Source organism: Pituophis catenifer, unplaced genomic scaffold (assembly GCF_029215685.1).
Source record: "Pituophis catenifer annectens isolate HBS135680 unplaced genomic scaffold, rPitCat1.0.hap2 SCAF_7, whole genome shotgun sequence".
Taxonomy (NCBI): domain Eukaryota; kingdom Metazoa; phylum Chordata; class Lepidosauria; order Squamata; family Colubridae; genus Pituophis; species Pituophis catenifer.
This window is the reverse complement of record NW_027256887.1, coordinates 62635293-62661673: the sequence shown is the minus strand read 5'-3', so window position 1 is coordinate 62661673 and position 26381 is coordinate 62635293. Positions and strand designations below refer to the sequence as shown.

The 26381-nt window shown below is 40.2% G+C and overlaps 1 protein-coding gene across 1 annotated transcript in view; it reads left to right on the top strand.

Moving 5' to 3' along the window:
- The first annotated feature begins 253 nt into the window (after nucleotides 1–253).
- MICALL1 (MICAL like 1) overlaps nucleotides 254–26381 on the top strand; it is a 38806-nt gene continuing 12678 nt past the window's right edge. The window contains exons 1-9 of the mRNA XM_070947075.1: nucleotides 254–737; nucleotides 9048–9096; nucleotides 12121–12262; nucleotides 13133–13233; nucleotides 15670–15806; nucleotides 17002–17567; nucleotides 18410–18473; nucleotides 24304–24698; nucleotides 25605–26083. Coding sequence (XP_070803176.1) covers nucleotides 592–737; nucleotides 9048–9096; nucleotides 12121–12262; nucleotides 13133–13233; nucleotides 15670–15806; nucleotides 17002–17567; nucleotides 18410–18473; nucleotides 24304–24698; nucleotides 25605–26083 — 2079 coding nt within the window. The 5' untranslated portion in view covers nucleotides 254–591. The remainder of the gene's footprint in view (nucleotides 738–9047; nucleotides 9097–12120; nucleotides 12263–13132; nucleotides 13234–15669; nucleotides 15807–17001; nucleotides 17568–18409; nucleotides 18474–24303; nucleotides 24699–25604; nucleotides 26084–26381) is intronic.

The following is a 26381-nucleotide window of genomic DNA, read 5'->3' as shown; positions in this document are numbered from 1 at the left end:
CTTGTCAAGCCCTAAAGGTGGATCAAGCCAAATGTCCTTTGGCACAGCAACGTTTCCACAAAGGTCAGAGCAGGATATCCAGGTGGTCGTAACTATAGTTTCTTTACGCTTTCTGAACATGGACTGACCGTAAAGGGCAGCCCCGAACTAGCGACCTTTCTAGAATCGCGAGGCGGCCGGAGGGTGCCTGTTCCCGGGCCTCCGTTCGCGCCCAGCCGCCTTCTCCCGTCCCTGGGCTGACGGATGACTAAGAGCAACGCGCAGCGCGGGGATGATCATGGGCGGAGAAGGGACAGGTCTGAGCACAGTCCGACGGTGTTGCTGGGCGGGAGTGGAAGGAGGCGCCCCCCGGGGGTAGGAGGGGAGCGGGGAACCGCCAGAGAACCCGAGCGGGGAACGGCGAAGCTCAGCCTCCCCGCCCAGGCACCGGGCCGGGAGCCGTACTAGATCGAAGGCTCGGCCCCGCCGCCTTCCGTTGGCTCGCCCGGGGAGGCGCGCCCAAGCATCGGGCACTGCTCTCCGCTCCGTCCATGCCGCTTTCTCAGGCAGAGGCTCCCTGAGCCGGGCTCCCTCTTCTTTGCCTCCTTTCCGATGTCGGGCCCCCGCAGCGCCTTGCAGGCCTGGTGCCGCCGCCAATGCGAGGGTTACCCGGGCGTGGAGATCCGAAACCTCAGCAGCTCCTTCCGGGATGGCCTGGCCTTTTGCGCCATCCTCCATAGGAACCGGCCTGATTTGCTGTGAGTACCGGGCGACCGCCTCTTCGTTCCCCCACCCCTTACTCTCCGCATACAGGGCGTGCGGGACTAGGCCCAGCAACCCCGAGCTCGGCTCGACCACCAGCCGCTCGAGGAGGAGCTTCTCTCCAGCTCCCGAGTGGGGGAACCAGCGCTTTCCTCCTGGGAATTTTGAAGAGGGAGAAAAGGTGGGCTATAGGCTAGAAACTGGCTGGAGAGAGGCGCCCCCTCCAAGAGACGGACATGAAGTCATCTTAAAGTAATACTTAGAGCCTTAGAGAGACCCCCACCCAGCTGTTCATGCTTCATACCCCTCTAGCAAAGGCACCAACTGGCACCCTTTTACTCCATAGCAACTGATCCCAAACAAGGACTGTTTGCCACTCTGCAGTCAGTAGTGGAATGTAACTGGAAATTCATTGAGAGCTGAGAGCATATGCACCAAGACAAATTCCTTGTGTGTCCAATCACACTTGGCCAATAAAATATTCTATTCTATTCTATTGTGTAGAAAGAGCTGGGCCATTCAGATGTGTCTGACATGGGATCTACTACTCCCTGTAATTCAGAGGTTTCCTGAAATAGGGTGAATAATTCAGTTGTGAGTCGTGTAAAAATAGTGTATAAAACTGGTTCCTGATTATTATTTTTTTTGGCTGAAAATTTGATGGACCCCTTAATAAACTTTTCCTTTCTGCTCCAAATCAAAAGATAACCAAAGTTCGTATTTTAATAATTGTAATCTTGCCTGTCTACAGTTAATTTATTTTTATTTTTTTTTATTTTATTAAATTTCTATACCGCCCTTCTCCCGAAGGACTCAGGGCGGTGAACAGCCAGAAGATAAAACACAGAAATACAAAATTTAAAATAAATTAAAACGAATTAAATAATTTAGGCTGAATTTTAAAATACCCCATAATTAAATGGATTAAAATTTATGTTTAAAATTTAAATTTAAAAGAGGAGATGATTTAGTAATGAAATGGATATGCCCGCTTTCATGACAAAAATTTTATGAAGCTGAGTTTTATACTTTTCAGATTTAGCTAAAACTCAGTTTCAGTCTTCCTCCTTGTTCCTCATCTCTGAGATGTGCAAGAAATGGAAATTTCATCCTACAATAGAGTGATATTTTTAACATAACAGACTCTTTTAGTTCAAGCTGATTGATAACCTGGCCTCTTTCAAAATAGCCCAGTCTTTATCACCAGAAAAAACAAGTATAGTTTATCACATTTCTATACCACCCATCTCACCTAAGTGATTCTAAAAGCTATTATCAACCAGACCATAATCAGGGAATACTGTATGAAATTCTGTGAAATTATAGTTTTCAAATGTATTCTTGCCAGCAAATATTAATTCTTCTCTCATGTGTTGCCATAGTCAAACTACTTGGTTGTCCATGTTGTTTCAGACATGTTTGAAAAAAACACTGATCTAGACAATATCCACTGAAACTAGCAAAATATGATCCTGTATGTGTCCTATATTTATTTCTGTGTTGTATATAATGGAGAGGGAGTTAAATGTGGTTATTTGCTACATTTTCAAACCACTACAATTGTATGACTCAGTTTATTGAGAATAAAAGTTCCACAATAACAATAGCATAATTATTATTACAAATATAACCATAAACAATATCTAACATTTAACATTTAAACTGGAATAATATATAAACAATTCTTATGGTTCATTCCAATTAGTTAAAACCCCTCCAGGGTTTTAATGTATTGCTTTTTCTAATCAGAATAAGTGCTTGGGTGGAATAACAGGCAGGAAGGTGGGGGCAGGAAGGTCTCCATCTGAAGACCCCCTCATTTTTAGTTCTGGGTAAGCCTGAGCTGCTTTCAAACAGGTATTAATATATTATTTATTTGCACAAGTCCAGTAAACCAATTTAATAAAGTGAGTTTATGTAAAGAATCAAGCTAAATAAATGAATTAAGCTTAAAACTAACCAGCTTTGCACATAGTGCAAATGGCAGCATCAGGTCTTTAGCCAATGATTAAGTATATTATGTAAATACATTTACTGAGTCCCAATCCAATTTAACTCTGGGGGAAAAATATTGCAAATAATTAGGGGATATTTGTCTACCCTGCATATTTGTTAATCCTTCTCCTATCTCCCTATCCCAGTATGCTATGATATAATTACAGAATTATAATTGGAAAGCACAGTAGAAATCACCAAATTCAAACTCTTGTTTAGCGCTGTTCTCTTACAACTGGATAACTTTTAAAAATGTGACAAATTAGTAGCAGAAAAACTACGACACGGTTGTTACCATCATCCTCATCTCATTTCTATGCCATCAGTTATCTTGATAAGGTTTATAATTATAATTGGCTATGAGAATGAAGAATGGAAATGTCTTTAGTAAATTTATGATCTATATGGAAGTACTGTGCTAGCAACCTTTTTCATCTTGGTACCTTCCAGATATAGTGGGACTGCAACTGGTAAAATTCTTGAATTTTTGAAGTATAATACCTGGAGAACATCAGATTGGGGAAAGCTAGTTTATTTATTTATTTTTATCCCACCTTTATTATTTTTATAAATAACAAGGCAGAGATCAAACATGATACTTCTTTCTCCTGCTGTTTTCTGTACAACAATAATTCTGTGAGGTGAGTTAGGTTGAGAGAGAATTACTGCCCCAAAGTCAACCTGTTGGCTTTCATGCCTAATAGCAGAAGTACAACTGAAAGTCCCATGGCTTCCAGCTTGGTACCTTAACCACTAGACCACACTAGCTCTCTATTAGATCAAACTAAATTAGGTATGACATTGATGAATGACTGATAAAGATACTTGGTCATTCAGTAGTTTTTAAATGAATGTGACAGTGTTGAGGGCCTATGAAGCAGCTGTCCAATAAGCACAAGACCTTTGAAGCAAGTTGCTCCAAAGAGGTGAATTCAGCCCAGAGCCAATTAAGCACAAGTTACTGCTGTGAAATATCTCAGCTATGAATCTCCTGCTCTTGCAAATGGTCTAAGTAAGCACTTCTTAGTTAACGGTAGTGAACTGCATTGCCAACTTGACACATAGAGCCTTACAAGGATATGGCATGTTAAGAAATAAGTTTCCAAGGAACATCTGAAGGGAATGTTGAATCATTTTAACTGCTTCAGCATGTCTTGACTTGGAAGCTAGAGGATCAAAGGATAGAAAGAAATGGTCAAAAATCACTCCATTGGTAAATCAAAAGAAATCCTGTTTTCACCTAAGCTTCATTTTATCAGAGCCCTCGGTGAACTGGTTGGCATTTTATGACATAATCCAAAATGTCATAAAATATTTCCTGTAGTCAGCTGCTGATATTTGATTGTGCTATATAGTTCAACATGGGCTGTTTCAAGGCAGATATATCTCTGAATAATTTTCTGAATTCTTAGGAACTTTTCTAATATATTAGAAGCTCTGCCTTTGTTGAAGACATTGAGGAATGTGGCAAGGGAATGTCTGAAACAAAGACCTATCAGGTCATGAGTTGTCTAATTATGTTTTAAAGCATTGAGCTCAGCATACTGGCTTCCAATCGGAAGCCTAGATTTCTTTTGGCAATAAACCCCCCCCCCCCAAAAAAAAACATTTAAAAAATGAGTTGTAACAGTTTAGGAGTGAGGCTTGAGAGGTTGAATACGATCCCTTCTACCCTCTCAAAATGGCTTTCCAAGAAGGCTTGTGCCAAATGGGTTGCAGCGATGGATGATATGATACCAGATGAGGGGTCCCTCCAGTTGGATGGCATTCGATATGCTATTGAGGAAGAGCTGCATTTTTAGATGTACAGTACTGTAGTATCTATGATGCTGCATTGAAGTCAATAGGGTTCTTGTTCCTAATGTTGCTCTGCAGGAAAAGAAACTCAAGATGTAAAGACAGAATTATAATAGGATTATGGAACATGCAAATAGCACAACACAATGAAAGATTAAATGAATCTATGACATATCGGGGACGGGGCGTGATACCTGAGCAATTAAAGACACTGAGTATGTCAGCTGGAAAGCTGACAGCCCAAGTTCAAGATCCGAGCCCCACACAATGGGTGAATTCCCTTTACTGGTCTCAGCTTCTGCCCACCTGGCAGTTAGAAAGCATGCAAATGTGAGTAGACAAATAGGTATCACTTTGGTGTGAAGATAATAGCGTTCTGTGCACTTTGGCATATAGTCATGCTGGCCACATGACCACGGAAGGTGTCTTTGGACAATGCTGGGTCCCTCAGCTAAGACACAGAGATGAGCACTGCCCCTAATGTTGGACATAACTGGACAGGGGAAACCTTTACCTTACCTTTAGGACAGGTTAATATCTGCAATATCAACAAATTGAAATGGATTAAAAATTGACACTTTCAACCTGATCATCGTACTGCTTACCACTCAGTATATAAAAAACAAAAAAAGGGATGCCTCTGCTTTCATAGTCCAGAAGATATAGAAAGACAGTACTTGGGTACAATCCAATGACTAATTTACCTAATATTAATTAGACTTTGTGGACAATCCTTTAATATAGTACCGGTAGTTATCTAAGTTTATGCTTGAATCGCTGTTGCAGGGGGAAAAAAAGGAAATTCACAAGTTTTCTAGTCAATCTGAAATTAACAGAACGTGTCAAGGCCAGCTCAAACTGGAAGGAGTCTAAGGAGGTATCTTAGAAAGCACCTGGAACACACCTGGGACTGATATGGTTGCAGAGCGTTGTGAGCAGCTGGAAGCAGCAGAGTATGACACTTCTGATGCAGGATCTCCTCCTAACCCTGAGGCACATAAGGCTGAATGAAGGGCAGAACGGAGAAGATCTGAGCAGCTCTTTGCCACACAAGAGTGTTTCCACTGGTAATTGCTTGTACCTGGTAGAGGCTCTATTTTAGAACCACTGCTAGCAATCAGTCCCTTGTTGGGAGCAGCTACCTGACTGCATCTTGTGAAAAACATCCTCTTGCTTTTTCACCATGACCTACATCTGAATCTTAGACTTTTGGATTGCCTTCTGACACTGACTCTGCATCTTTCTCTGGACTCATGAGCTTTGGCTTCTTCTCAGGCAAACTGCTCAGGGAGGTGAGGACTTGCATTTGAGGTGTGAGATTACACATCCTGTTTGTGCTGCCTGTATTTCCCTTCCCAGTAACATTTACAGCTTTTTCTGTGCTGCTTCTTGTTGGAGATGAGAAGGCCAAAGTTGAAAAGAGGAAAATGTAGTTGAACTATGTAGCCTAGGAGGCTGAAATGAAGCAAAACAATTTATTTGTTCCTGCCAGTCCAGATTTTTTTCATTGCTCGCATACTCTTTGGATGGCCAAAACAACATCTATATGCATGGACATCACCAGATAGAATACCCAGAAATTGAATTGACTATACTGTTGGTATAAGGAGATGGAAAAACTCAGCTACAAAGTTGCAGCCAGAGGCTAACCGTGGAACAAGTCATGAACTATTCATGTGTAAATTCTAAATCAAGCTAATGTTAGAAAAGCAGAGCCAAACAGCTTCCCAAAATGATATTGCACGCACGCACACACACACACACAATTTTCAAGGAAAATATCAGGAATCATTTTGAAGTCCTAAACCTTATTGATAGAGAACCAAAGGAATTATGTAGTGAAACCAAAGAAGTTATTAAGGATGAATGTGAAAGCAAACTGCCAAACATCAACAAAACAGCAATAACAAAAAGTAAAGTAGATGTTGGAACAAACAATGGAAATTGCTAAGAGAAGAGAAGCCAAAGCTAAGGAAAAAAATCTCATGAAAGAACTTAACAAAGGATTTCAGAAAGCTGTTAGAAGAGACAAAAATAATATTGCATTGATATTCAAGATTAAAACAGACATGGAAAAGCAGGGAAGGATATCCAAAATATCTCTGAACAGAGAAGCTGGCTCCATCATTAATTAGTATGCCATTGGCTAGGTAATACCTTATTCCAAAAAGATCAAATAGGGATGGAAGGAATATATTGAAATTCTGTACAGTAAAGATGTTAGCATCTGAGATATCTTGGAAGATATTCCATACTTCACAAGAGCTTTTGGTACTAAATGATGAATTTGGATAAGGACTCCATTAATCACCAAGTGGAAGACTACAGGAATTGATGGAATAGCTATAGAATTATGTCATGCAGCAGAAGAAAAATCAGAAATATAATAACCAAGCTATGCCATAAATTTGAAGAATGAAACAATGTCCCAAAAATTAGAAGAGCCAAAACAAGGACATTTAACAGATTATGCAAAATATCACACAATATTTTAGGATTATCCAACACAGATTAAAGCCCTTCATAGAAGGAGAGATACCAGACATTCAAAATGACTTTAGAAAAGATCAGGGAACCCAGACATTTGCTGATGCATACTGGATAATTGAGAAGCCAAAGGTTGCTGGTGATGTATTCTTAAACTGGTTGTTGTTGTTTTAGCCTTGGATGCCATAGATTTATTTTCTTGTTTTAGTTTTAATCTTTGCATACTCTCCAGAGTCATGTTGTGAGACGGGCAGCTGTATAAATTATACAAGAAAATAAGACTATTTTTTAAAAAAAGTAAACAATGTGCTTTGTTATTTGTAGAAAAAAACACCTTTGATTGTGTCTATTGTATCAAACTATGGAATGTCCTTAAAAATGGGAAACCTAGGATATCTCATTGTCCTTATGCAAAAGTTACACACAGGTAGGAAGCTACAGTCTGGATAGAACATGGTGAAAGAGACTTGCCCCAGGTTGGCAAGAGTGAGGCTCCTTTATTCATCCTCAAGATTGAATATATAGAGTGAAGGGGACTGCATTTGAAGAAGATGAGCATAGTTTTAAAATTGGAGGAAGAAAAAGCAATAACCTGTGCTATAGTGGTTATGTTATTCTGATCGCTGTAAATGCCAATTATTTGGAAATCTAATAATGAAAGTCAAGGAGCATGAGGAAAAAAATAAGAGTAATATTAAATATAAAGAAGGCCCAATGACAGCAGGTACAACAACCAGCCTTAGGATCTACAATGTATTGAAGTGGTCGACAGTTTTTGCCTTTTGGGTTTGACTAATATCAGCTGTAAAGGAAATAGTCAAAATTATTCTGGAATAATAGGAAGGAAGGACAACTACGATAATAAATTGTGATGGACTTAATTACACCAGCAAAGGATGCTTTGTTAGAAGACCTGAAATGCCTGGTTGGGGACATCATCTTGGAGAAAGTATATCTGATTACTAAGAGTTAACATGGACTTGAAAAAATATAATAAAGTCCATCAGCAAGTACTGTTGACTGTAAGGCAGAATAATATCAAATCATACCAAAGTCCAATATTGAGGCTAATTTCTGGGATCATAAATGAATCTTAAGGAGATGTATATTTTAGCCCCAGAGTTATTAAACTCTTCTATGTAACAATAAGATTGATACAGGTTCTGCAGTGTTGTGTGTAATCATTATTAGTAGGTCTAGCATCAAATTCTAACTCCATAGTAAGTAAACATAAACAAAAAGATAAATAAAGGCTGATCCTGCAAATATATGAATGGTAAATAACCATAAAACTCACTTCCAACTATATATGCAGTTTTTATTTGATTTTTAGGTCCCGTTGCCCTCATTGTATACATCCTAGCAAAATAGGATTTAATCAGCTTCCCTCCTATTCAAAATATGTTTAGGAATTATTAACAAACCCACCAGACATGTTGGTGTATTCTGTGTATAAAACGTATCTGCCATCTGCAAAAAAAAAAAATAATTATACTGGTCCCGGCCTTGTATTCTGTTTTTCTTGAATTTAGCTTCACTATCTCTTGAGTTTAGCTTCACTGTCAGTACAATTTTCAATAACTATTCACACTTTCAGTGATTTTCTCACATAGTGGAAACATGTGCAAGGAAACTGTATAAAGGAATTGAGAAAATGGAGTGTATCCATGAACAATGGTTTTGAACCTAGATTTCAGGTGAACCCATTGGGACATATTTTTGGCAAGTTGCAAAGAAAGAGCTGTAAAGCTGTTCCTTTGCTAATCAGAATACTTTTTATGCTAGATCTCTTTTTTTAAAAAGGCACTTCTATTGAGATTGTTTTAAAGTTAGAGTTTCCCTCCTTCCGTATTGTTGAAAAGTCCACAATTTAAAGCATTCTTGTTCAACTGTAATATCAAAGAATGAATTACAAAGATCCTATTTTCTGAAAATTTTATTAGTGGTTACTGAGAAATACTGCAACACTGAGCTGTATAATCTATTGTACCTGTTTTATGACAATCTCTTTTCTTTTCAATTTGCAGGGACTTTACTTCCCTATCCAAAGAAAATGTATATGAGAACAATCGTTTGGTAAGTTTTGGCCTCTGGCAATCATTGCAATCAACTTCATCATGCTTGCTTTTTAGTCCCTTTTTCTAACTGTAGTTGATATGTCTGTTGTGAAAATCAGCAACTTGAAATGCACATGCTAGTTACATCAAATGAGTGCCATGCATGCTATATATGGATGACTAGAAACCTGCTGGTGAGAAAAGCCGATTTTTGTTAGAATGAACCCAGCTTTGTCTGACAAGGCATTATCCAGATGTGTTGATTTATAACGCTCCATATGTCTAGATAGCATGACTATTAACCAGTTCTAAAGTTGTAAATTCTAATCCATCTGGAAATCATCAAGTTTGGGAAAGCTGCAGCAAAGACATTTGTTGAGGATATAAGGACAAGAGAAATAGAATAAAGTGTCAGTTCTGAAAAGCGGGGAGGAGAAATTTCAATGTCTTTCTGAGTTACGTATTTCCACATTTTTATCAATATTTGGTATATGCAGCCTTTTCCAATATGGTATCTCTGGCAGTGACGGCAGTTGATTGACTTTGTCCTGGTTCAGAAATTGGCTGGTTAGTACCTGAATGGGAATTTTCTTGGGAATATCAGAGCTATGGGCTTGACTGGGAAGTTGAAAAAACCCTGAGAAAAAACAGTGGCAACACAGTTCCATATTGCTGACAAGAGAACTACACGGATATGTGTATGAAGTCCACTTGAAGCTAAGCTCAACTTGAAAAGTGTTTACATTTTCCCAACCTGGTGCCCTTAGCTGGCTGTGTTTGGTGGAAGTTTAAAACCAATACTTAAATTGGCTTAGCCTTGTTTATTTAAATTTCTTTAATTTCTTATGCAAGCCTATTTCTAACTTTTGCTATCACAACCTTTCTAGAAGTTGGTATCAGGGAAGAGGGATTAGGATGCTGATAGCTTTCTGGCAAGCCATTAGTACATAGGTCAAGGTAAGTCTCATCTCTTCATAATCCAGTTGTTCTGCTAGCAAGGTTCTTCAGGAGTTAGATTTTTTTCCCTTGAAAAGTAGCATATTTGCATTCTAAAGGTGTTTAATCCTATGTACAGTGTTACTGTATTAGATTTCATATTTGTACAGCGAACTTGGCAGACTCAAGTGTGCAATCCAGTATCATGGGCTTGTCGTGGCAGTGAAAGAATGTGCTTAGATTTTTGCCTCTGTGGCCAGTGTAAATTATCCAACGACTGTAAATAATAATCTACACTAGGAAAACAGTGCTGATGTAATTGTAAAGTTCTGACTAGCAATAGACTAGGTTGAGATGTAAGCCTTGCTGGTTTTAATCTGAGAGAAAACGAGCAAGGGCACAACATTAACACTTTTTGAATATATAGATATTGATGCACACTTCTTAAAGACTTCAGTTAAGATACTGTTTGTTTTTGCATATTACCAAGTTTATAGCATCAGGTTTTTCTGTCTCTTAACATTTTGCGTGAATTGTTCATCTATGGGCTCTTGATGGAAACATATTCTTTTAGGATGGGCATTTTCATAGATGGATTATATGCATATTTTAATGTTTTTTTTAAAAAATAATGCACTTTTTGTTAGTTTGTTTACAATTTAGTGCTGTTATTCTTAATATATTGTATGCTTTGCTTTAGAAAAGAGTTAAAAATATCTGTAATTATAAATTACAAATACTTTCCATTATGACTTTTGCATAAAAGCAGCTAAACTTTGGCATTCTTAGATTAAGGAACACCGATTGATTCATCCAGTTAGACTTTGGTTTAGCTGAGAATTGGTCAACAATCCAAGCTTCCGTCTACTGTAATGGATTATATAATAAGCAAATCTGCATTATCATTAATCTCTTTTATTTCTGCTTCACTCATTGTCCCTGGTAATTGCTTATGACTGGAAATACTTTGCCTTGATAATTTCATTTGTCCATTAGGATGATATCACCATAACATCTTTTTAATTAAAACATATTTAGTTGTATAATATTTTCTAAAAGCAATTTTTTGTGCGCTCAACATTTGGAGGGGGATTGGGCAGGAATTTTAGTGCTGGAAAAGGGAGGTGTGTATAACAACTCAAAGGAGGCAAAAGGGTCTGCCACAAGATATACATGGGAAAAACAGAACATACTGTCTTCCATCACTTTTTATATGTTTGTTTGTTTTATGTTTATTACCTTTTCATTTATTGCTTTTGTGTTCCATCAAGGCAATGCTTGTAATTTGCTGTCTTTTATTTATGCCAAAATAAGTCAGGCTGAAAGTTGATGATTTGCCTCAGGGCATGTGATTAGCTTTGTAGCTAAATAGGAATTTGAAACTGAGTTGTCTTAATCATAGCTTGATACATCAACTATTACATCATTATTGTCTTTTTAATTATGGGTCAGTTTGTTTCACTCAGACTGCAGCCAAACATATGTGAAACCAAAAATACTATACATGAACAATTCTCTGATATGAAGGGACTCAAAAGATAGTATAAGAACTAGGATTATGCAGACCATTCCACTCTCAAACATAGACCATTCTCAACATTGCACAAAGTTATGATCCTAACATGGAAGGTTTGACTTTATAACAGGCCATTTTGAGTATTCTGGAATAGCATGGCCTGCTGCTTGCTTAGTAACAGGCAAAATGGAAGCTCCTCTCTTATACTGAAGTGATTTTTAAGATGATAAATCAGTGATGATTTACAGGCTTGTGAGCCTTATTTTACCTATGAATAATGTTCCTAGTGTGATGGACAAAATTAAGCTTGATTTAATTTAAGTGTAGTGAAAATTAATTCAAATTAATTCAATTAAATATAAATAATCAGTATTCTTATATTTTTTTCTGTCAAATGTCTGTCTTGACATTTTTCTCTTCCTTTGTTTTCACCTCATGTTGTTCCACTAGAGCAGGGATCAGCTGGCTGAAGAATTCTGGGAGTTGAAGTCCACAAATCTTAAAATTGCCAAGTTTGGAGTTCCCTGCACTAGAATCTGCCTCTGTGTCAGCTTCCATTAACTAACTGTTCTCTCCTGGTTGCTTTTACAGGCATTTGAAGTGGCTGAACAAGAACTGGGGATCCCTGCCTTGTTGGATCCCAATGATATGGTCTCCATGAGAGTTCCTGATTGCCTCAGCATCATGACATATGTTTCCCAGTATTACAACCATTTTAACAACCCTACCCAAGGTGAGAGCTTCAACAGGTCATTTATATGAGAGATAATTATATATTGAGGAGGAAGAGTTCCTTCATTTCCTTTGAGTTGGCAGAACTAGTTTCCTAATCCTTGCTAGAGGCTGTGGACTCTCCAGGAATCCAGAATGTTATTTGCCAATGGTAAACATCCCATAGTAAGCAGGATGAAATTTTAAAAAGCTCTGAGTTTGGTGTTTGTGTGGAGTGTGGGTACTAACACCATAACCAACTGAACCTCCCATCCAAAACATCCCATTAGTGACACTTCTTATTTATGGCAGTAAAAAAGGATAAGTAATATGTTCAAAAACCTTAGCTATCCTTTTATGACCTTGCTTAATGTTAGAGCTGGCTGTGGTCTTCCTTCCAAATATGTCTGAAATAATAATGGAATATAGAAAGACTCTGTCACCTCTTTGCTTTGGACTTTGGTCCTAAGGTTGTGGGTGGAATAGTGGTCTTGAACCCGTAATACAACTCAGGTGTGCTCTGACTATTTCCTTATTTCACCCTGGCTCTCTCCTTTACTCAAGATCTTTTACAGGAGACCCAGAATTTACTTCATTTTTTTCTCATTGTACAGAAAAAGTAAAGCATTGTAGGACAAAACTAAGTGCAAGTAAGAATTTAGAAAAAAAGATGTGTACTTCTGGATCCTCAAAAGACATGGAATGCTTGCCTCTGGTAAAATAATTTGTAGCTATACCACAATATACTAAAGGATACTTAAGGCAACTTCCCCAATCTAATGCAAAGGTACCAGGAATTAGCCTAACTGACTAAAGTTGCTCCATACCTTATTTTTTCTGATTTATCTGCTGCCTCACAGATTAATTTCCCTTTTCTCTTTTATTTTTGCAGCCAGAGTCGGCATGCCTATGAAACACCCAGCTGTTGCCTCTTCACCGACTCTGCCAGCTCACAAGCCTTTGCCTGTACTTGAAACTACATCTACATCCCAGGTATTCAGTTTGATCAAACTGAAAATTCTCTTTGTCTCTCCAGTCTATTTCAGGCACTTGCTTCTGAATCCGTGTTCTTTAAGAAAGGCCAGTTTTTAGACTTAGAACAACTTTATTGTCAGTTTGAATGTACATTAATCGGCATACATTAAGATGAAATTTTGTTGCATATTTGAAGTGCCTGATTTAACAACTCATCCTCTTCTGTCTTCTTTACTATTGAGGGTTTTGTTGATCACTTAACGTCTTTCTGTGGGTTTTATGATTATACTTACATTCCTCCTCCATCATGCCATGTATGACACACCAATACAAACTTGAAAAATGCTTATGTTGTCTGTCTGGGATTATACAAATACTGGTTGCCAAGAACCCCACAGTACTTGAATTGCCACTTAGCATGCCTCAGTTATTAATGCCTTTCAAAATCAGTAATCCCATTTAATTTATGTTACATTAAAATAAATATTAAACACTGATAATTTTTTTGGAGGGGAGGAGGGGAGGGTCCCAGGGACTGGGGTAAAAATGTTTACCAGAGAGAAATAGTAGCCATGTTGAAATTGGTTTGTACATTTCAAACCACACATCAGTTACATGAGGAAAAGCTGCATCAGAGTTGCAGAATAGTAAGACTCTTCATTGATTTGGCTATCTCCAGGAAGCAGTGCTTACCAAGGCTAATGCTTCCCCACCCTTTAATAAATATTTGTCTGAAATTTTTAGTATTAACAGTTTCATAGGACAAAGCCAAAGAAAAACAAGTCTTTGATGCCTGTAAAGAATAAGTCCTTTTAATTGTTTACTAGTTTGATTGCTTCATCTCCATAGTTTGCTGCCAAGAAAAGCATGGTTTTATTAAACAAATATACACTGAATGAAATGTAATAACACCTGTGAATTAGAAATATGCTTAAGGGCTTTATGATTGTGAAGAAAATTGAATGTAAAGAAGCAGATATTATGTTGCACCCAGGATCCAAAAGTGGGATATAATGTTTGTGTATAAAGCCAGTTTGGTGTAATGGTAAAGGCATCAGTCTAGAAACTGGGAGACTGTAACTTCTAATCCCTTCCCTTAGATACAAAGCCATCCGGATCATTTTATGCCAGTTACGTTCTCTCATCCCTAGGAAGGAGGCAATGGCAAACTAGTTCTGCCAAGAAAACCACAGAGACTTCTCTGAGAATTGGATGTGATTGGATGGAGGGGGGGGGGGAAGATATCTCTAATTATATTGCTTTCTTTTAAAAATAACATTTTTAGGGTAAAACATGTCCTAGGACAGTGATGGCTAACCTTTTTGCCATCGTGTGCCAGGAGAGGGGGGGGCGGGGGAAGGTCGCGCGCGCACGTGCCCACACGTATGTGTGCGAAACCCCCTCCCCCCCACTCCTGGCACATGATGGCCTGGTAGGCCCGTTTTTCTTCCTTACCTGGTTCCAGATCCTCTCTGTGTATCTGGGAAGGGTGAAAACAGCCTTTCCCACTCCCTTGGAGGCCCTAGGGAGGCTAAAAGGGCCCATTTCCCAACTCCCGGTGGGACAGGAAATGACATTTTTTGCTGTCCCCAGCCTCCAGAACCTCTCTAGGAGTCTGTAGGAGCCTCTCTAGGAGTCTCTGGAGGCTGGGGAACAGGAAAAAATGTCACTTCCTGTCCCACCGGGAGTAGGGAAATGAGCCCTTTCAGCCTCCGTAGGGCCTCCAAGGGAGTGGGAAAGGCTGTTTTCGCCATTCCCAGATACACAGAAAGGATCTGGAGCCAGGTAAGAAAGAAAAACGGGCCTTCCCCACCCCGCCCCCAGGCCCTCCAGAGGCAGGAAACAGCCTGTTTCCCTACTTCTGGTGAGCCCAGAAGGCCCAAAAATCAGTTGGCTGGCGCGCGCATGCGCCCCAGAGCTGAGCTGGCGTGCCCACTAATATGGCTCCGCGTGCCACCTGTGGCACGCGTACCATAGGTTCGCCATCACGGTCCTAGGATGACTGTTGCACACACAAAGAAACAAAGCATAAATCAGCTCTCAATGTTAAAATGATAAAAAGTAAAACATCCATTCCAAAATGCTAAAAGCCCAGCTACGATTGCACTTCTGAACAAAATAGTTACTTTTGAATGAATAAATAAGTTTTGAGGGTTTTCTTAAAGATGTCAGATGGCATCAAGTCACTTTATAAGTATTTTATTTATCTATTGTATTTATTTATTACATTTATTTTCTGCCCATCTCATATCAAAACAATTCTGGGCGGCATTTTATAAGTGTAATTTTGAGGCACTGTAAAAAAACTCCTCCCATGCCTTCATCAACCCAGCAACTTTGAGAGAAGGGTTTAAAAAAGATTATTCTAAATGGTTTTTTATGTCTTTCATATCCTTAACCGTGTATAAATGATAGTTCATGGAGACATTTTCATCTCATTTCTTGTTGTCTCAGGACAGTGTTGCTGAAAGCCTGGCAGAGGATTCCTCGCACACTTCCCTCAGCAGCCCTTGTGCAGCTTGCCACCAGCACGTTCACCTGGTTCAGCGCTATTTGGCTGAGGGCAAACTTTACCACCGTCAGTGTTTCAGGTGAGCTCTTCCTATCCAAGTCCACAGAAAACGGGTCTCTCGCCTGTAGTCCTGTAGAAAAAGTCTGTAGTTGTGCCAGGGTAATTTAGAACACCTCTTCCTTTTTCAGTCATTTCAAGCCCATGATGTCCTTGCAGTTTACTATGTTACCATGTTATTTCTTTTTAAACAAAAATAAAAATAAAAGTAAGGTCACCTCCTGTTTCTAGGCTCAGATGTATCCCATAATTTTTACCTTTGAAAGAAATAAAGAGAAGCCCTGTTTTGGTTTTTATGGGCTGTCTAATTAATACAGGAATATAAAGTACAGTAATGTGAGATTCAATAGTGTCATTTCCAGCTCTATGAGACTGTCTTGTTGAGTTGCAAACCCAAAACCTAAACCCCTCAGGCACAGCGACTAAGGAGTTGAATTTAGACCAGAGAGTTTACTATTTACTGTGGAGCTGTCACAGCTTATAAAATTAGGGTAAACATTCCACTTTACTCTCTTGACATAATCTTGAATTTTCAGAGAAAAGGCAAAATATGAATGCAATACAATAAATACAGTTTTAAAAAACAGTTTTCTATGTCATTCATGTTGGAAAATAATTGTGGATTTTAATTTCTACAAGCAGCAAGGTCAGATACAGGAAATTAGGATGGAATGTGCTAGTTCAATAAAGAGAAGCTCTCCAGGGAAGGTGAGATGGCTTACAATATAGCCACACAAAGTATTATGGGCATAATAACAGAAATATTGTCACTCCTGATATTCATGTGGACATTATGGCAGTTTTGGATCTGCTGTATTCAAAATGTTATAGTCCTCCAGGATGGGACCTGAATTTACAATAGCCTAGGAGTAGGCATTTTTTTTTCTTTTACAGGTTTCAGTGGGATGAAGCCATAGACAAAAATGAAACTTAGTTGGGAGAGGGAAGCAGCAAAACACTGCCTTTGCCTGTGCGACCTGTATTGATGTATTTGGCAAAACTTTTACCACCCATCTGCTCTTGTTGCTTAAAAGTGGAGATGATGGGAACTGATAAAAATGATAAGTGATTTTTCCCAGTCTCTGAGTGAATCTGTAGCAAAATCACAGATTTAATTTTATTTTCTTTGGGTGCTCCTATTATCAAAAGGCAAGCAAGAACCTGAGAGTTTTCCTCTTTGTCTTCTCTTTCTGATCATGGATTCACCTCTCTGGCAGATGTAAGGAATGCTCCAGCACGCTCATTCCTGGATCTTACAAACCTGGACCTGAATTGGGCACATTTGTGTGTACCCAGCATCGTGGTAAACTGAGCAAATTGAGTGGGAAGAGTGAGCACCAGCTAACTCCAGAACCTCTACTTGGAAAGGAAAGTACAGAAGCTGGGACAGTGAGTAATGAGATGGAAGAAAAGAATGGCATATCAGAAAGTCACTCATCAGCTATGGAAGAGATGAGCAAAATGGGGGAAAGAACTGTTGGTGAAATAAGCACAGAGCTTGAGATGTCTTGTACCCAGCCAAAGAATGAAGTGTCCACTTCCACATCTGGCTCCTGCTTACAGATGCCTCCCAAGCCTCCTGTACCAACCAAGCCACCAACACTTATCCAAGAAAAGGCTAGCCTGCAACATGGGCAGCTCAAAGAGCCTCGACCTACCCCTGCCCCTCGGAGGAGCACAGACCCAGCCAGTCTATCGCCACTGAACTTATACCCTGTCCCAAAGCCAAGAGCCAATATGCAAAATGAGAGTTCCAGTGAGCCACCATCTGATTTGGTCAATGGTAAGGAAACATGGACAGAGGAAGTAATTTAAATCTTCTAACTGGACTCCTTGTAATTCTGTTGAGGCCATGCCAAAGTAAGGGAAATATGTGTCTTTTATAGAAACAAGGAATATTGATGTGTATATACGTTCGTGGATTTTTTTTCACAAAGGAATCTTACTGCTTGTTTTTCTAAAATGTTTTATGCTAGAGCGGATAAGTATTCCTTCTATTTTGTATTGCTTGCTCCAGCCTTCCACATGTTTTGGGCAACAAATCTCAGTTTGGTCATTCTGATTTGGGATTATGGGAATTGTAATGCAACACATTTGGAAGAGACAGATTAGGGAAACCTGGCCTACTTTAACACCCATAATTTAATAATATTTTATTTAGATGCTTCTGTGTAGTCTGAAGCCCTGATGGAAAACCTGATGATGACTAGGAAAGCTTGATAAATGAAATACATAGAAAGATTGTGGAAATTGAGAAATGGCTATTCCTTGGGTATTTCTAATTTGGTGCTTTCCCATTAGTTGGGCCAGAATGTCCATCATTCCTTAACCAGCACTGACCATCCCAGTTGGGATGATGTGCATGATAGTACTATACATCCAAAGGGTCTCTAGCTTTTAAGCATGTGCCAAGGAATTATGGCAGAGTCCAGGAATAAGAGAATGTGCATCTTCCTCCAGACAAACCTCTCCTTTAATATAAGATACTGAATAGATACATAGCCAAGTTTTCATTCCTAGGCATAAAGGCAAAGAATAGACTTTTTAAAATAATCACAGTGTAATGATTTTGGAAGTGGTTTTAGAAAGTAACACTTAATTATATTTTCTTCATTTCTGGAATAGGTAAATTTCCTGAGCTCAGCCCTCCAGTTCCAAAGCCCAGGGGCAGACCTACTTCCTCAGACCGGTATGTTCTTTTCTTGCAAATCTTATTGAGAGGGAGGGAAATGTGTTACCAAGTTTCCTCCCTCCCTTCCTCCCTCCCTCCCTTCCTTAGCAGTATAATATATACTGTACATACCCAACACAGCTGAATCCAATAGTGTCTGACCTATTGGCCTAGTGCTGCTGACCATAAAGCCATGGTTTAGAGAGCCCTGCATTATGTTCATGGCTGCATTCACTTTTGAGCTACACCCAGCAGCTCAGCATAAAGCTGAGTAGCCAAATAGGTCTGTATCTGGATAACAATATCTGCTGAAGCTTAGATTAGCAAATGATGGCTCAGTCTTATTCCACTATTCTGTAGGAATCATATAAAACATATATTCCACATGATTCTTATCACTCCCTCATTGCGACATTGATGCACCTGCTCACTGAAGTAGTGAATGAAATATGGGCAGGTGGTGTTATTATTAGCGTAATAGGCCTTGGAGTATGATAGCATATGTTGGATCTGATGTCTCTATACCATCCTGTTAAATGTACCTAATGCCTACCTCACTCATTACAAAATTACCTGGCTCTGCTTAGAAAAGATGCTAACATCATAGGTTTCCTACTGCTCCTAGAGATAAAGAAGAGTGGATGAAGCCTAAATAGATATTTGATCATCCCTGAGGTCCAAAGATGTTTAGTAGACTTCACTTGCTAATCCAAGCCTCGAAGTGGTATGAATTGGATTCAAGAGAGAGAGGGTCCTGCTTCCCTTGAGCCTCATTGTTAGCTAAGCAGTAGATAATGAGGAAGTGGGCTTATTGAAAGGCAAAATGTTGTTTAGAATAGAGTAGAATAGAATAGAATTTTTTATTGGCCAAGTGTGATTGAACACACAAGGAATTTGTCTTGGTGCATATGCTCTCAGTGTACATAAAAGAAAAGATACGTTTACAGTTCAAATAAAGGAGTGCATTTGGATTGCAAACCTCAGTGCGTTATCAGTAGTGTGTATGCAACAGCTAATTAGAAGAATTACATTCTCCCAAGTAGACAGGCCAGCTTTATTTGGAGTGGGAAGAGGGAGAGGTTGGAAAGTACGGGAAATATTGAAAACTAAAAAAAAAAAAAGAGGCTAAATTGAAAAGCAAGGAGAAATGAGGTGAAGAAATGCTTGTGTCTTTCTCCTTCACTTTTAATATTTTTCCTGGCACTGCTGTAAAGATAAAACATTTAAGAAATGCATACTTAAGCTAAAATGGGATGAAAGGAATGGAGAATACAGACAGATATGTTCATCATCAGCAGTGAGAGCAATCCAACTGTAGGTGCCTTGCAACAATTCCTGTTTCTCCCCCCCCCTTCTTTATTCTCTTGCCAGTAATACTAGTAATTCCAGAATGATTCCTTTAGTGCCCCTTAAATGCTTGCAGTTTTCCATCCGTCAGATTTCTCCATCTATCTTGAACCAATAACAATATATATATATATATATATTGAAGAAGTAAGAAAATTGATACTGTGCCTTTACAGGGAGGAGATGGGTGTGGCCTACTGATGACAGCTAACAAGCTAGAAATGGATCTATTTAGGTCTCCCACCTAGCAGTGAGAGCTTGCTAGGTGTTAGAAAAGAAAAAAGCCCAGAACCGAGTAGATGAGATTCTACTGAGCTGGAGCTACAAAAAAAACCTTGGCTACGTAGGGAAAACCTGGCTAGAAGAAAAACATATATATATATATATATATATATATATATATATATATATATATATATATGTATATGTATATGTATATGTATATGTATATGTATATGTATATATATGTATATATATATATACACACACATACATACATACATGCATGCATACATACATACATATTTACAGCAGACAACACAACACAAAACACAACACAACACAACACAAAATGTCTGATAAAGCCTGAAAGTGGTGATTTGAGATATCACCCAACTATGGCAATACAAACATCTTGAGTTACGTAGGAAAAACCCTGACTGGAAAAGTATTATATATATATGTAGGTCTTTGGTTATTCGGGTCTTCTCCCACATAAAATTGGAAGTGTCTTGGCGACGTTTCGACCAAGTCTCATTCGTCATCTTCAGGCTGGTGTTCTCGGCTTCGTGCTTCCAGGAGCAATGTGAGATCGTAGCTGTTTCTTCCTTTTAACTGCTAGTGGGGGTGTGAGCTAGTTCCCACCCAATCAGCTCACACCCCCACTAGCAGTTAAAAGGAAGAGACAGCTACATTGCTCCTGGAAGCACGAAGCAGAGAACACCAGCCTGAAGATGACGAATGAGACTTCGTCGAAACGTCGCCAAGACACTTCCAATTTTACGTGGGAGAAGACCTGAATAACCAAAGACCTACATACAAACACCCGCGAAAACCTGAGAAAACAAATATGTGTGTGTGTGTGTGTGTGTGTGTGTGTCTTTGGTTATTTGGGTCTTCTCCCACGTAAAATTGGAAGTGTCTTGGCGACGTTTCGACGAAGTCTCATTCGTCATCTTCAGGCTGGTGTTCTCGGCTTCGTGCTTCCAGGAGCAATGTGAGATCGCAGCTGTCTCTTCCTTTTAACTGCTAGTGGGGGTGTGAGCTGATTGGGTGGGAACTTGGCTGTGTTCTGATTGGGTGGAGGTGTGTTCTGATTGGTTAGGGGCTTGGCTGTGCTCTGATTGGATGGGGGGTTGGTTGTGCTCTGATTGGCTGGGGGTGTGTTCTGTTTGGGTGGGGGCTTGGTTGTGCTCAGCTTAGTCTGAGTTGCAGGGGGATTTGAGCTGGTGAGCTGCGTTGTTGTTGTTTGGCTTCGTGTTTGTGGCCGTGCGAGCTCTTCATGGTGGGTGTCAGTCTGCTTCATGTATGGATTGGAGGGGTTTAAAGTGGCTAATGATGCAGCTGCGGTCTGGCTTCTGGTCCTTGGTCGTGGCTCATTATCAGTGTGGGTTTGAGTCTGCTTTCTGCGTGGATGTGTGGTGGTGACATCCTGTGTGGCTCTCGTGAGTGTGGGTCTGGTGTCATTTGTCGTGTTAGGGACTCGTTTGTCAATAAGGGCGGGTTTCCAAATGGCTGGTAGGCGGGAGGGAAAAACGCCCACACAGCATGAACAAACGAGACGATACCTCAGTTGTAAAGCATCATTCCATTCATATTGCCTAGAACAGCGATGGCTAACCTTTTTGCCATCGCGTGCCAGGAGAGGGGGGGGGTGGGGGAGGGTCGCGCACGCATGTGCCCACGCGCATGCATGCGCAACCACCTCCCCCCTCCCCCCCCGCACCTGGCACATGATGGCCTGGTAGGCCCGTTTTTCTTTCTTACCTGGTTCCAGATCCTCTCTGTGTATCTGGGAAGGGCGAAAACAGCCTTTCCCACTCCCTTGGAGGCCCTACGGAGGCTGAAAGGCCCCATTTCCCAACTCTCGGTGGGACAGGAAGTGACATTTTTTGCTGTCCCCAGCCTCCAGAACCTCTCTAAGAGTCTGTAGGAGCCTCTCTAGGAGTCTCAGGACAGGAAAAAACATCACTTCCTGTCCCACCGGGAGACGGGAAATGGGCCCTTTCAGCCTCCGTAGTGCCTCCAAGGGAGTGGGAAAGGCTGTTTTCGCCATTCCCAGATACACAGAGAGGATCTGGAGCCAGGTAAGAAAGAAAAACGGGCCTTCCCCACCCCGCCCCCAGGCCCTCCAGAGGCAGGAAACGGCCTGTTTCCCTACTTCTGGTGGGCCCAGAAGGCCCGAAAATCAGCTGGCCGGCATGCACATGCGCCCCAGAGCTGAGCTGGCGTGCCCACTAATATGGCACTAATATGTAGCATGCGTGCCATAGGTTCGCCATCACGGGCCTAGAATATCATGCAGCACTTGAAAAAGTGTTTTTCAAAAAGAGGCATTTTGTTTTTTTACTGAGAGAAAACCAGCATGTTTTAATTGAAACAAAACACTCAAAGCTTGTGTTCTCTTCCAAGCTCAGAACACTCAGAACGCTCTCTAGATCAGAACAATTTGTGCTGGAATATGCCCTTAAACTTAACTTGCACGTTGAACTAAACCATTTTCAGTTCAGGGAAGGAAAATTATTTAGCACTAGCTGGACACCTGTGCTTCGCTATGAAACTATGTGCTCGGGCTTGATAAATTGACACAGCCTGAAACTTAATGTAGAATGTGTAACTCCGTAGCATCAGAGTGTGTTAATATAATGCAACTGGCAGTTGGAACAGAGGGGGAGTAGAATGCCCCAGCCCACAGCATCTATCAGTATTCATCTGGCTAGCATCCTGTCAGTGTGTGAGAGAGTTGAGGGGTGTTTGGAAACTCAAACAGTATTTGCTGTGTGAGCAAGAAGGAGACAGGAAGGAGCTTGGCCATGGCTTAGCTCAAGTGTTCTGTATTAAAGCTGCTTCCTGCTGTGAAAGTAAAACTGAAAGTGAAACTCCTCTCTTCTGCTTGTGTTTTGCATTTGGAACAGATCTCTTTTCAGGTGGGGAGGGGGAGTAGAACTCCTTAGCCTCAGAGCATGTTAATCATAATATAGGAAATACTAATATATATATATATATATATATATATATATATATATATATATATATATATATATATATATATATATATATTATATTGGACTTAAAACCTCATGTTAGAAGTTTTGTCGTTTAAGAAAAGGTCATAGACCATAGAGGGAAAAAAAAGAAAGGATCCTTGAGATTTAAGACAATGTAGAGAGAATCTGAAGGAAGTATTCACGAACTGAGTTCCGAGAAAGGAAGAAATGTAGGTCTGAGGAGACTGGGAAAGCAGGGTTGTAAATGATTGGCAGGAGACAAAGTGGCGAGAGGTTTGCTTTCTCAAATCTATCCTAACTTTGGATCTGTATATGTTGTTGAACTCTAGCTTTCACCATCTTTAGTCAGCTTCTCTACTGGTCAGGGATGGTAAGTATTGTAGTTTTAAATATCTGGAGATCCAAAGTTATAAGGGGCTTATCTACACCTTGTTAAGAGATCTTGTTATTTATACCCACAGTGTAGAATGGAGGAAGTAGCTTTATATACACATTTGAATTAAACAGACAGTTACTTCACTGTAGGCTTTTAGTCTGAGTTACTTTACTGTTAAGCTCTTTGGCAGTTGCCTGAAACCCAAGTAAATCTTTCCAAGCAAGCTTTCCACTGATTCTTCTTTAGTGTGATTTATTGAGATGAAAGGGTTAGGGTTACAAGATTTCAGCAACAGAACTATTTTCCACTTACAAAACAGTTTATCCAATAATACATTAAGGTAAATGCTTTTTTAGTTTCCTTTTAGCTGCCTTCCTGTTATTCTGTGGGTTTGTTCATTCATCATAGGAAAACTTGCAGCTGGCCATTTACATGACTATCTACTGAATCTTTATCAAAGTGGGAATTAACCATAACATTTACTTAAATTCATTTTGCTTCTTTTACCTCTGAAGAAGAGCTGAAAGTGTGTACAGAGAAGAAATCCATTTTGTTCCTCTGAAACAATTACTGTTGTTGTTATCCATTCATTTTTAAATTTGTACTTGCAGCCTGAAGGACATAAGCTTACAGAATTAAAATGAAAGACAAAATGAAATTGCAGGAATAATTATTTTGTGTTTAGCTATTCCTTTATAGCCTTTCTTTGTATTGTGTAGCATTCTTGCAGAATATTTAGATTTGTGCATATCAGAAAGTGCATGTTATTTTCTCCCAAGAAGACATAGGAACACATCTGCTTATCTTCCTCTACTCAGGAAGAACTTTCTAGGTGCTGGGATTCCAGTCTTCCTTTTCATCCTTCCTTATGTTTTGTCCCTTTTTGCCCTTCAACCAGCGCTGGTGAATTGCTAAGGCCCAGAGACCCTCCATGGATTGCACTGGTCCAGACAGAACCCAGGAAGAAGCCGGCTCCTCTACCACCAGGCAATAGCAAGGAAAGCTCGCCAGTGGCCTTCGAAGAGAATGAAGGTAGAGTAGGAGGAGGAAAGGCACAAGTCAGGGAAGACAGACCTGTCCTGGAAGAGCCAAAGCCTTATAACCCCTTTGAAGATGAAGAAGAGGAAGAGGATGAGAAGGAAGTTGTCATACCACAAAGCACGCAAAAGCAAGAGCAAAGGGAGGGGGAGGGTGGTCTCAAACCTACTCATCCCTGGTACGGCATTACTCCCACAAGCAGCCCCAAGACAAAGAAGCGACCAGCTCCAAGAGCACCCAATGCCTCCCCACTTGGTGAGTTTCTTCAGCATGTTTTAAAATGGGGGGTGAAATTCCTCTAGATGCGTAGCCTGACTTATCCAGCATGTCAATCAGTGCCGCCTTTTTACAGTATAGATCATGGATGATTTGATCTTTCAGTTGCTTCCAAAACAAATGCAGTTAAATAGTCCATCTCCGGTTATTCTTGAAGGATGAAGGAAATGGCAGAAAGCTATTGTTAAATATTTTCTCTCCTCTCTTCCATTTCTCTTCTGTTCCTTAGTGAAGGACTTTTAAGATGAAAACTTCCCTTCCAGCATTCAGTCTTAAAAATAAGTTTTCATTCTTCACCTAAAGACAAGGTGTTGTGTGCTGTATTGTCTCTTCTTTCCTCCTATTTTTTTTAAAAGGTGTGTTATTTATGAAACCTAACTGATCTACAGCTGAAAGACTGGGAAGGACTTGCCTAGATTTTTTCTTTAGGTATTTTCCTTTCTTCCCTTTTCCCTCTGTTTTTACCCATTATAGTTTGGAGGGCACAGAGCAGTGGTGCATGACCTGAATTTCATGGTCCTGTGCAGTCTTCAAAAACCTGAGGGGAGCCCTCACAAGACTGCTGCTGAAATGTAAGGTTATGTAATAGAAGAGAGAAATTATCTTATTATCTTAATAATAAAATCAGTATAATTTAACTTAAATTAGAAATTGTTCTCTTTCCCAGTACTGTTTTGTTCAGGCCTCATCTATTTTTGGAATGGGCTTTCTGGAACATAGCCTTTATTTTGGAAAACGTTGCACATCCTTAAGACCAAAGGGACAAAAGGGTGGGGGTTTGAGGTATGGTGCTTTTCGGTCACTAGTTGCAGGACTTCCATCGATGGACCTGACTAGCCAGAATATTCTTTATGCTACTTCCAAACTGTGTCTTTCCTATTGCAGTTCACCATCCCATCTCCAGGCTTTCTCACTCAGAACCATCTTCTTCCACGCCGTCCCCAGCCCCCAGCTTGGAGAGTATCACATCTGAGTGTTTGGCCAAGGCTGCTGATAACCTGAATGATGCCTCTGTGCCGAAGAGCTCCTCTGAGCCTACAGTCCATGCTCCAGCTGCTTCCATCCTTTCCCACTCGGACTCCCCACTGATCAGTGTCCCTTCTGGTGAGGGACCTACAGTTCTGCCCGCCTGCTCTACTGATTCCTCCTTATCATCATCCAGTGATTTGACGGGCTATGGGGATGAGGCACAAGGTGGACGTTTACAGACTGCCAGAATTTGTTCCTCTGGGAACTTGAAAACCAACCCTGGGAATATCTTTCCTAAGCCTCCTGCTGGAGCATCTCCCACACCCATTCTCTTGGCATCAGAGTTGAACAGCGGGTCTTCAAGTAACTCTCCTTCACCCAAAGCACAGCCAAAGGTAGGTAGCAGGCATAGCTGGAAACTCTCTGTCTTTTTCTTTCCTTCCCTTACTCTCCCCCGTCTCCCCCTACCAAAGCTATTCATCGGTATACATAGCTTTCTAGGAAACATATGGAATTCGTTCGCTATAAAGCATTTGGACAATTCCATCTTTGTCCATGAAATGCTTCTTTGGTCTCTTGGCATCACTTAGAATTAGGGCCAGTGGTATTTGGTTCTGAAGTTCTGTTTAGAGCTGGCCGTTTTAAAATTTATTATTTGGTTCGCTTTTGACCACAACTTGGTTTTCCTCAGTG